The sequence below is a fragment of the Eulemur rufifrons genome, chromosome 8, assembly GCF_041146395.1.
Source record: "Eulemur rufifrons isolate Redbay chromosome 8, OSU_ERuf_1, whole genome shotgun sequence".
Taxonomy (NCBI): domain Eukaryota; kingdom Metazoa; phylum Chordata; class Mammalia; order Primates; family Lemuridae; genus Eulemur; species Eulemur rufifrons.
In genome coordinates this window covers 85,345,564-85,357,633 of record NC_090990.1, presented here as the reverse complement: position 1 = coordinate 85,357,633, position 12,070 = coordinate 85,345,564, and the positions used below count along the sequence as shown (strand labels likewise).

Below are 12,070 nucleotides of genomic sequence, written 5' to 3'. Positions count from 1 at the left end.
GATATGAATTATTGTCGTTAAAGAGATTTCAGTAAAAAGATCATTGAAAATTGTTTTTAGGCCAGAAATGGTGGCTCATGACTATAATCCCAGCACTTTGGGAGGCCGAGGTGGGAGGATCACTCGAGGCCAGGAGTTTGAGACCAGCCTGGGAAACATAGCAAGACCCCATGTCTACAAAAAATTTAAAAATATTAGGCAAGCATGGTGGGGCATGCCTATAGTCCTAAGCTACTTCAGGAGGCTGAAGTGGGAGGATTGCTTAAGCCCAGGAGTTCAGGGTTACAGAGAGCCATCATCTCACTACTGCACTCCAGCCTGAGCAACAGAGCAAGTCACTAGCTCTTAAAAAAAGAAAAGAAAAAGAAAAAGAAATCATTTTTTTAATGTTCTTGTTTACCTGTATCTTACTGATAGAAACATGGAAGAGAGTCTAGCAAAACTATGGCTTAGTACATATTTGATTCAATTTTGACTTCATCTACTGAAGAAAAGGATGAACAAAACTCTAAAATCCTAGCTTTTCCAGTAAGACTGTTAAAAAAGAAAAGAAAAGAAAAAAAAAATCCTAACTTGATTCCTTGAAAGTTAATTGAAATACTTCTTTTTGACCTTCTGCTAACCAAGTATGAAGGCTAAATGTCATTCTTCACTCATTTTATATTTTTCAGTCTATAAAAATCTTCTATTGTGACACTTAAAAGTCCAATAACTATCATTATGTTGCTTTAGTATGGTGTTCTAAGAGAGTCCCTGCTTTCTCTGTCTTGTTACTCATAGACCTATTTTGTTTCTTTTTTTTTTTTTTTCCTCATCTGTAACAGTTTTTGGATGAAGACTTGAAGATAGCTGGCAAGTACAAAGGAAATGATTATAGCCAGTACTCTCCCTGGTCATGTGACACCATCGGCTCCTACATTGGAACCAAAGATGCAAAACCAAAAGATGTTGTGGCAGCAGGGAGTGTGGAAATGATGGTATGTGTGATAGCTAAGCAATAATTAATATAAATCAAGATAAACCAAATAAATTTTCACCCATAATAGTTAGGCACAAATAATTGATATTTACTTAAGAGTTTCAGACCATATTTTATACTCTGCAGTTGAATTATATTTAAACTATATAGTTTTTTGTTTTGTTCAGGTATAAATAAAAATCTTGGCCGGGCGCGATGGCTCACGCCTGTAATCCTAGCACTCTGGGAGGCCGAGGTGGGCAGATCGTTTGAGCTCAGGAGTTCGAGACCAGCCTGAGCAAGAGCGAGACCCCATCTCTACTAAAAATAGAAAGAAATTATATGGACAGCTAAAAATATATATAGAAAAAATTAGCCGGGCATGGTGGTGCATGCCTGTAGTCCCAGCTACTTGGGAGGCTGAGGCAGGAGGATCCCTTGAGCTCAGGAGTTTGAGGTTGCTGTGAGCTAGGCTGACGCCACAGCACTCACTCTAGCCTGGGCAACAGAGTGAGACTCTGTCTCAAAAAAAAAAAAAAAAAAAGTCTTTTAATATTTATCTAGACAAAGAATATTTATTACTTTTCTGTGCAGGTAGCCATTTCCTAATAATTGTTTAGGACCCAAATTATGTAATTAATCAAGATCTTGGATTTCTTCATCAAATAAGTTAAAATTCTTTTTCACAACTCTGAAGTTTAAACAATAAGGTTGAATCTAGTGAACAAGAGTAGTAGTTGAGTCAGAATTATAGCTGCTTAGCTTCAAGTAAACTATGAAATTCTATAGTTTATTACACTTGGACTATTTTGTTTTTCAATAAAAGATAATGTAACACCAATGTATCTAATAACCAAGCTTAAAATATATCAGTATTTTATCTTAATTCCTTTTTTATGTTTTAAAGAAATAAAACTTTCTAGAAATGGTTAAATCCCACTATATACCTCTCTAATCTCATTTTTCTTCCTCTTTCCTTCCCTGTCAGTATCCTTTATCCTGAATTTAGTAGTTAGCATTTTTATGGTTAATTTTATATTAGAATGTTATTTTGTATGTTTATAGACTTTATATAAATATATACTTCAACTTGCATTTTCACTCAGCATTGTTTTCGATATGTGTCCATATTTATACCTATGGTTCAGGTTCATTCATTTTAACTGCTTTTATTAGATATTGTGTGATTACTGATATACAATAAGTATATTTTTATAAATACATATATAATCTACAAAAAATTACTTGTTTTCACGTTGATGGACATTTAGGCTATTTTTGATCTTTCATTATTACGTACAGTGCCCATACTTGTGTATGTCTCCTTGTGCACACACATCAAAGTTACGCCTAGAAATGGTATTGCTAGGTTTAAAGGTATGCCTTGACTATTACTCTTAACCTATTTTCTCTTATTAACTCTAAAAAAGGTTTCCTAGGTTATTTTATAGGTTTTCATAGATAAATACTTGTCCAACTGTTGAATACCAATATTTGGTAATAGGAAAGAAGACTTGGATGCTGATACCACCATAAATGAGTGAAATGATATCTGTAGCATAAATATGATTAGATGCCGGTCAAAAAAAAAAAAGAGAGGGTCATAGAAGAGGAAAAGGTAAAATAAGCCTTTACTTTTGGGTTAATGTGCGGTAACTTCATTTTTAGGTCACAGTAAGCCTCTTGCTGGAATGAGATGAGTTAGAAGTTACATAAGTATTAGCAAGATAAAACTCATTTCCTTAAGTCAGTAGAGAATAAAAAAAAATTGCAATCCAATCTAGAAGTAATTGAAAAATCTCTCCAAATAGGTAAGAAAAGTCTAACCTAGTGCTTCTCAAACATTAACATGCACACAAATTACCTAGGGGTCTCTATATTTATATAACATTTTATTTATATATATATCACATTATGTATAATACATAGAGCAATAAATATATATTTTGTATATATGCAGTGAGTCATGATATAAAATTTATCTCTTACTGTGGTGAGTGGTCAAGTGTTTCAAAAACAGTGTTTTATATAACAACCAAAGGCAATTAATGATTTTAGTCTTACCAATAAGAACATTATATTCTTGCTTAACCTTATTGCAAAGTTAGAAGAGATTATGTTAGAGATCTGAGTGTGGGATGGGTTTCTCATTTTGCTTTTTTATCAGAATGTGGAGAGTAAAGGAATGAGAGACCAGAGATTGGATCTTCAGAGAAGAGCAGCAGAAACCAGTGATGATGACCTCATCCCATTTGGAGACCGACCAACAGTATCTCGGTTTGGTGCCATCTCTCGAACTTCTAAAACAATATATCAGGGTGCTGGCCCAATTCAGGCTATGGCACCTCAAGGAGCTCCCACAAAATCTATTAACATTTCGGGTAAGAATCTCAGAGGTAAGCTGATAACAGAGAGTTCTTATTCATAACTCCCAGAATTGCCCTACTCCCCATTTACTGTCAGTGCTTTTAATAATCTTCCAAGGGAGCAATTTTCAAACTTTCCATGGAATTATCACTTTAAGAAAGGTAACTCTAGGTGTATAAACTAAAATTAAACATCTGCATATAAAGATTGCCCAGGTTCCTCTTTTTTTTCCAAATAGCTTGATTGCTGTTATTAAAAATTCTTATTATAAAAAAATTCAAACAGAAGAAAGAAATACAAAGACTGAATATCAGCACACTATTACCATTTTGGTAGATGATACTCTTTCAGACAGCTGTGTGCATAATATGCCTATGCCTTTTATTATGAGTACCTTAAAATAAGAATCAAACCTGTGAATTACATCATACCACAGTAAATCATTCTCTTACAGATTATAGTCCATATGGAACCCACGGTGGCTGGGGAGGTTCTCCATATTCACCTCATCAAAGCATACCTTCTCAGGGACACTTCAGTGAGAGGTATGAGTCATTCTTTTCACTTGTACAAACATGTAAAAACCTTTAAGATGATTCAGATTTTCTTATTTTGTTTTTCTCGTCGGTAATATTTTAACAAAATAAAACTTCAAAATTTACTCCATGCTTTGTTTCTCACCAAAGGGAGAGAATATCCATGTCTGAAGTGGCCAGTCATGGAAAACCCCTTCCATCTGCTGAGCGAGAACAGCTACGACTGGAATTGCAGCAGCTGAACCACCAGATTAGTCAGCAGACCCAACTACGTGGACTAGAGGTACCAGCCTATAGATACTTTTTAATTCCCATTTTTGAAGGGTTCTCAGAGACTTTAAACAGAGGAACTTTTGAGATACTGTGAACACAAAACTTTAAGGTCTGTTTCTTAGGAGTTAGTATCGGTGTCCATTCTTCAAAGAATTCAGTACTGGGTTCAGTTCTGGGACAATAGGAAACTTAGAATTTCTCCTACCTGAAAACAGAAAACAGATTATATAAAGTTTCCCAATAAGAGCTTACATTCCCATATGGCACATTTAAGTTTAAGGTCAACAAATGCTTTTAGCTCTAGGATTTTTAAAAAATTTCTTTTATTTCCTTTAATCTTTAGCTTTTATGAATCCTTGAAAAGTAGAAGCTTTGAACTTTGACTTAAAAAAAATGTAAGGTTTCTTTGAAGTAGCCGGCGCCAGAGAAAGAAAGATGAGCAGAGTTGAAAGGGATAAGTAAAGAGGCTTTATTGGGGCGCTCCCGGGTGGGGGTAATGAATCCCTGAGAGAGGGACCCGGGCGAGCCTCACGGGACCCACGGGACCCAGAGAAGCTGCGCCGCCCAGAAGTCTGAGTGGGTTTATATAGGTTTTTAGGGCTGGGGGATGGGAGTTTCTTCGGCCAGGAGATGTCAGTGCGAGGAGTGAGGAATTTCTTTGTTTCAGCTTTGGGGCGGGTATTGAGGGACAGGAGGAGCCGCCTCTTTTTTCATTAGGGAAGGGAGGGGTGCCTGCCACCAGCCTTACAAAAAAGTCCCTGTGTAATAAGCATAATAGTAAGACCTTTCATTGTCCCTGATAGGTAGGTTATGCAGGTGGTATTGTTCACCTCTTTTGGTTGATGGATATAAGTTTTAGAAAACATAATTAAAGAACTTTTAAAATCCCTTAGCTGTCACATAGGAAGACCAGGTTTTGTTTATATTGTTCTTTACATTGGAACATATTTTTTGAATATGGAAAACTAAAGACATTTAGTGGTAAATACATTGCTCCTTTCTGGAGGAAGAAATGGTACTGTTAGAACATTAATCTTTATCTTCCTACCATAATCTTTAATAATAAGTAAAGCATTGCTTTGGGGAAAAAATTCATAACTAATTTTATCTTAGACTTTCTTATTAGAAAGAACAATAGGAGATTGTTTTTGGCACACATATGGCTTGTGCTCCTATGTAAGCAATTAGGTTTAGAAATTTTAAAAAATCTGTATAATGTTTATATTTTGTCTGCTTTTGCCATTGCTTTATTTAAATTGGTTCAACGTGTTTTGATGCCTACCCTAAAAACCGAATGTTATGCTTGGTTACGTTAATCTTTATTTCATTAACTTTAAGATTTAGACCTTCAACCCTATAAGGCATTACCCTTTGTCCTCAAATTCGTGGCTTTTGTCTTTCTTTTTTTTTTTTTTTTTTTTTTTTTTTTTTGAGACAGAGTCTCACTCTGTGCCTGGGCTAGAGTGCCATGGCATCAGCCTAGCTCACAGCAACCTCAAACTCCTGGGCTCAAGTGATCCTACTGCCTCAGCCTCCCGAGTAGCTGGGACTACAGGCATGCACCACCATGCCTGGCTAATTTTTTCTATATGTATTTTTAGCTGTCCATATAATTTCTTTCTATTTTTAGTAGAGATGGGGTCTCGCTCTTGCTCAGGCTGGTCTCAAACTCCTGAACTCAAACAATCTGCCTGCCTCGGCCTCCCAGAGTGCTAGGATTACAGGCGTGAGCCACCATGCCCGGCCACTACTGAGGTTTCATTGAAATAAATTACAGGAATTACTTCAGAGAAAATTAACAATAAAAAAAGTGGGAAAGATGCACACTTTTAATAGACTTCGCCTTCAAATAAGAAAATAAAAAGCAATTTATACCTAAGATGAAATTACTGTTCACTAAATTTAAATCCCCTATGTTTTGCTTTTTTTATTTAAATGGTACTCAGAGAAAAAGATGGTGCCTTATAGTTGAATTATTTTTGTTGCACATACCTGGGTGATAAGCTTACTTGAGGCAGTGTTCTAGAATTGGGCCTGGTTATCCTAGACATGATGTGAAGTCTGTTGAGTTGTGTATGTGCTTGGCTTTATGCACTAGGCCATTAGTAACAGGCTGGTGTTGCAGAGGGAGGCAAACACCCTGGCAGGCCAGCCACAGCCCCCACCACCACCTCCGAAATGGCCTGGAATGATCTCAAGTGAGCAGCTGAGCTTGGAACTGCACCAAGTGGAAAGGGAAATCGGGAAGAGAACCCGGGAACTGAGTATGGTGAGTGTTATAGTTGGAAAAGAGGGGGAAGGTGAAATCTTTCATGTGGTTGTGTTACGGAATACATGGCTCTAGAGTCCTAAAATTATCTAGAGCTTGTAGAGTCATCACTCCAAGTCACTGATGAGTGATCAACATTTAAAATAATTTTCATGAAGATGAGCTACCTCAGTACTTATCTTTCCTCTCCTCATTCCCATTTGGGTTCGGTCTGTTCTTAGGATTCTTTATTAACTTGTAGGGAAAACCAGGTAGTTAATGGAAGTTCTTAAACTTCTGTTTATCATACTGATTAGGGAAGCAGATGGGATGGTGTTTACTATTTTGCAATACCATCGTGTTATGTAAAGATGTATTTACCAAATAACATTCTGATTTTTGTAGCCTTTAAGTTATTGATGACCTAATTTTTGTTATGAATGATACACAATCTACATATTCTTTCCTATGGAACTGTATCCATGAATATACTTGGGATTTGCTTCATAGTGCACATTCATTTCAGCAAAAAAACTTTTTTTTTTTTTTTTTTTTGGAGACAGAATTTTGCTCTGTCACCCTAGCTAGAGCACAGTGGCGTCATCATAGCTCACTGCAACCTAGACTCTTGGGCTCAAGTGATCCTCCTGCCTCAGCCTCCCAGAGTGCTAGGATTACAGGCATGAGCCACCTCGCCAGGCCCATTTTGAATTTTGAATCTTAAGTGATTAAACCTTTCCTTTGCGTTGCTTGGTATTTGACTTTTTTGTTGCATAGTTTTTATACTTTTTCTAAGCAAATAAATAGGGAAGCAGTTTTTCTGCTTATTGTACTTCAGCTTGCTTTAAGTCATTGGTGTTTTGGGTTTGGTTTGTTTTTTTCCCATAAGTCACTGTTTTTTCCTGTGAGATTTTTCCATGTTAGCTTTAGGCATTCTTCCCCTTAATTCTTCAGCTTGGTTAACGAACAAGTGGGTTGTACTTTGTGATGTTTTTGTGTGTTTTTCTCTTAGTTTGCCTGTTTCTTTGGCCATTTCACAAAACTAAGTATGATTTCTGGATCATCAGTTTGTTTGTATTATCTGTATTTGCTCTCCCATTAGCACCATTAAATAGATAACTGGTTTTATTTCCTTCTCTTTCAAAGGAGAACCAATGTTCTCTGGACATGAAAAGCAAATTGAATACAAGTAAGCAAGCAGAGAATGGACAACCAGAACCACAAAACAAAGTTCCAGCGGAGGACCTTACATTGACATTCAGGTAAAGAAAAGGACATTTTCGTAGTCTTATGGAACTACACTTAAAAGAGGAATAATTATATTATCTGGTCATACCAGAAATACCCTTATAAGTGTGATTTGATTTTTAAAATATCATTTTTTGTACGTTGAGAAAAGAATATTTTTGCATAGATCTAGAAGTTATAAAACTTATCAGAACAGATCCAAGGTTGAATTATCTGTTAATACCTAACAAATGAAATTTTCTGGTTACATTTGCTTCTACCCCTTGTTTCATAATTTGTTTTCAATACAGCCTTATATCTTGAAAGAAATATATGCTCAATGTAAAAAAAGAATCTAAAATTAAAAAAAGAAAAGAAAAGCACCCCCCTTCATCTTAAATATGTTTTTAAAAATAAGCTGCGAGAAATTGAAAATTTTAGAAAAGGACAATTTAAAGATCACCTGCAATTTCAATACCCAGAAATAATCAGTGTTAACATTTTGATGTATATCTTTTCAGTCTTTTTAAAGTGTATGGGCATTTAGCCTCTTGCTGATGTTGATAAACCCACCACCCTGGTTTTTAGTTTGGTCTATCCTGTATTCTTCTACAGGTGTGGAAGGATATGTATCAACTACCATGACCAACCCTGCAATAAATTATAATTAACTCTTTATTTGCACATCTTTAATTATTTTCTGACAACATTTGAGTCTTTTGAATGCAGAGTTCTGAGTTACCTTCCTGATGATGTATAACAAGAATTTCTAATGCCTATTGCTTTCAGCCTTGGGTTTTAGCTATTTTAAATCCATGCATTATCCTGGGCTCAAAATTATTTCTTATTCTAGTAAACCTGCTAAACTTTAGGAGTCAGTACTTTTTCTTAAAATCCAGATAGTAAATATTTTAAGGTGTGTCTTTGTTGTGACTCTCAACTCTCCCCTATGGTGTGAATGCAGCAGTAGACAATATGTTAAACAAATGGGCAGGCTGTATTCCAGTAAAACTTTATTTATAAAAATAGGCAACCAGCAAGCCAGGCACAGTGGCTCGTGCCTGTAATTCCAGCACTTTGGGAGCCTGAGGCAGAATGATCACTTGAGGCCAGGAGTTAGAGATGACCAGCCTGGGCAACACAGCAAGACCCCACCTCTAAAAGAAAAAAAAAAAAAAATTAGCTAATTAGCTAGTTTTGGTGGTGGACGCCTGTAAGTCTTAGCTACTTGGGAGTCTGAGAGCCAAGGCAGGAGGATTGCTTGAGCCTAGGGAGTTCAAGGCTGCAGTGAGCTATTATCATGTAACTGAACTCCATCCTGGTTGACAGAGGGAGACCCGTCCCTAAAAATAAAAAATAATAGGCAACTGGATACCTTTGGTTTGCACACCCTGTGCTAAAACACAGATGAGGAGCTGTAAATTGAAATTTGGAAGCCATTCATATATTTTTCCATAATAAATGATAGGCCCTTGTTGATTTTATTCTGCTACTAAATCATTTTCTCTCTTTTATTAAAATTCTGACTAGTTTTTTTTTTTAATGTTAACAGTGATGTACCGAATGGATCAGCCTTGACACAAGAGAATATCAGCCTCCTATCAAACAAGACCAGCTCTCTGAACCTATCAGAGGACCCTGAGGGAGGAGGAGATAACAATGACTCCCAGAAATCAGGAGTTACTCCCAGTTCTGCTCCCTAAAATATGAGGAGTTGTACTTTTATCTTCTGCTCTTAATCAATTTGTAGGGCATAGGGGTAGGAAAATGGATAACTTCTAAACTTTTTCTCTAAGAGTGGTCAGAGAAATCTAGGAAATGCACCGGAGGCAATGTGCACAAACACCACTACTAAAAACAAACCCTGCACATAGTTCACATTAATGCATATTTTTAATTTAAAGAAAAAGAAAATTAGCAGTATCTGCAAGCAATTCAGATTAAATTTGTTTTTGTTCTGTGAATGAACTTTATTTTAATAACTTTGGACGCCTTGGATCCAGGGCTTTAAAAAAAAAAGATATTATATATATACTCTGTTTGATTAATTGTATGATCTTAATGAAGTAGGTTTCTCTTTGTATTTTGGTATTATTACATACCCAGTGTATAATTCCTTACCCCCAATCCTGTCCAACTCTCACCACCCCATAAACTTAAAACAGACAAAAAGAGAATTCTTTGGTGCTTGAGAAACAAAGAGACAGTGTAGACTGAGTTATTAGAAAATGTGCAGCAAACCAGCTTTTCCTGGTGGTGTTGTTTGGAATTTTTCTTTCTGGATCACTAGCTTCATGGATAGATACGTTTTTCTTATGACATTGAAAATTTTTTTTGTTTAGGAGGGTTGTATTTCTTATTTTCAACCTTTCAGAGAGATAATTACCAATATTTGAAGTCCGCATTACCATACTAAAGATCCTTTGCATTCTTTTAATGTCATGAAAGAGCCAATTTCACTGTTCAGTTGTTTAATTAGATTTGAAGGGAAATTAAGAATGAACTGTAACTTATTAATTAGCACTGAAAATACACGCTTGGTGTATTACCTGCGTTCAACTCATGGTTGTAAATTTGGAGCTGTGCTTTCAAAATTAAAGTTTTGCTGAAAACATAGAATGCTCAGAAACCAGGACAGTCAACCATATTTTAAAACTGCAACACTTGATTTGAACATACAGTGAAAAGAGCAACATTACTTGAATGGATGTTTTTATTTTACTCTCAAAACCTGAAAGTATAAAATTAAATCCCTATATACTAGAGCCCCTGGTTTTGGAGAGGTTTGGCAAATATGACCTGCTTGAGTCTTAAGGATAGTTTATGAATTGATTACTTCTTGCTGCTGAGAATCATTAGTATAAGTAGGTAGGAAATACCTTGTCATCAGCTTCCATAGACTTGCCTTTCCAATATTGAAAATGTTAATTCATGAAAATGTTGAAAAGAGGAAGACTTTTTTTATTATTTAATTCTGCTGCACATATTCTGATGCCACTTGTCTATGCCTAACGAAGGCCCTGTAAAACATGTTTAGTGGGGATTGTTTCATATAGTTGCCCTCTCCATCCCTCTCTTTGCTAGATTTTTTTCAATTTCCCTTTCTGGATTATACTACTAAATCAGAAAGCACTGGTTATGTAATAAGTTACTGCATTGCTTTGGTTGGGTAAAAACAAGAGTTTATATTTTTCTTGTTTCTTATTTTCTTAACCCTTAACTCCTGCTGAGGTCATAACAACCTCAGTCTAAGCTCTATGTCCATCATACTGTTAACTGAAACAAATGGGGGTGGGGGTGGGAAGGGTAATACAGTCCTGCCATTGCCTACCAGTAGGAGAGTCCAAACAGAACACTCTTTTGAGTAGCAATTATTTAATTTGCCCAGTCAAGGCACCGTGTTTATATACTATTTCACATTGAATTTGATTATGCCCTACAGACCTGGCTGGTCAAGGATTTGATATACACATATTGGCTTGGGATTCGAGCTTTCTTTTTTATTTAAATAAAAATTTATATATATATTATATATATACATATATACATAGCTATATCTGTATATATATTGGGTATGTTTTAAGGATTTTTTCGCATGAGCGCAGCTGTTGCGATAAAATGACTGATTGGGAGGTAGAAGCACTGAATGAAGGTGTGAAGCATTTTTTTCAATTGATATATACATTTCTTTTTTAAAAATATATACTTTTGCTTTTATGGGTTTTTTTTTAATTGCTTTTGTTTGCTTTTTTGACTTTTCCTTAATACCCTCCTACATTTACACTTTAAATGCTTATGTTTATTGGGAGAAGGAAAGAAATTTGAGTATGTCTGGCAGAGTCCCAAGATTTTTCATTTCTGTACATAACAATAAAAGACAATAGTACTAGTCTCCAACCTTCTGTAGGCAAATTTGGGCAGATCTCCTTTGGACATGTCAGATAATTCCTAAATTTTAGAAACAGTTGGTTCACTTTAGAACTCAGAATGATGCTGGTATTGGAAGAGAATTAAGGGGTATTGATTTTGTTAACATTTAGAATAAAAGTAAAGTTTCATTTTGGGTATCTGTTGACACCCGTAATAACTCAATTTCTGTTATTCTTGTTCTTATTCTGCCTTTAAATACACTTGTTCTTGCTTATACCATTTTGATTTTGTGAGGGAGGCAGGAGCAGGGATTAATTTATATAGTTTTAATATTCTGAATAAACCCAGAAAAGCCACTATGTAGACTTGACATAAAATAGTATCTTTCTCTTTTTATGTGTTTTCTTTTGGAGAAAATAAAGTCCCATAAATTGTAGCCTGAATTCTAGTTGTACTCCTCCAAGGGCCCACACTGTAGAGGTAACCTGGTTGGATAGAAAAGCAGAAGAATGGTATATTGTCCCATTATCTATTTTAAGTTGGTCATTCTGCCTTACCTAATGGAAATTCTTGCAGCTTTCCTAGTGCTCA

General features: G+C 35.7%; 1 protein-coding gene across 2 annotated transcripts in view; it reads left to right on the top strand.

Moving 5' to 3' along the window:
- RC3H1 (ring finger and CCCH-type domains 1) overlaps positions 1–11,081 on the top strand; it is a 47,501-nt gene extending 36,420 nt beyond the window's left edge. The window contains exons 13-19 of one of the 2 annotated variants that reach the window (XM_069478374.1): positions 825–977; positions 3,126–3,339; positions 3,780–3,870; positions 4,012–4,144; positions 6,260–6,403; positions 7,529–7,644; positions 9,162–11,081. In XM_069478374.1, the coding sequence (XP_069334475.1) occupies positions 825–977; positions 3,126–3,339; positions 3,780–3,870; positions 4,012–4,144; positions 6,260–6,403; positions 7,529–7,644; positions 9,162–9,312 (1,002 nt within the window). In that variant the 3' untranslated portion in view covers positions 9,313–11,081. Of the gene's footprint in view, positions 1–824; positions 978–3,125; positions 3,340–3,779; positions 3,871–4,011; positions 4,145–6,232; positions 6,404–7,528; positions 7,645–9,161 lie in introns of both variants that reach the window. The other variant, XM_069478373.1, reaches the window with a different exon arrangement.
- The last annotated feature ends 989 nt before the right edge of the window (positions 11,082–12,070 follow it).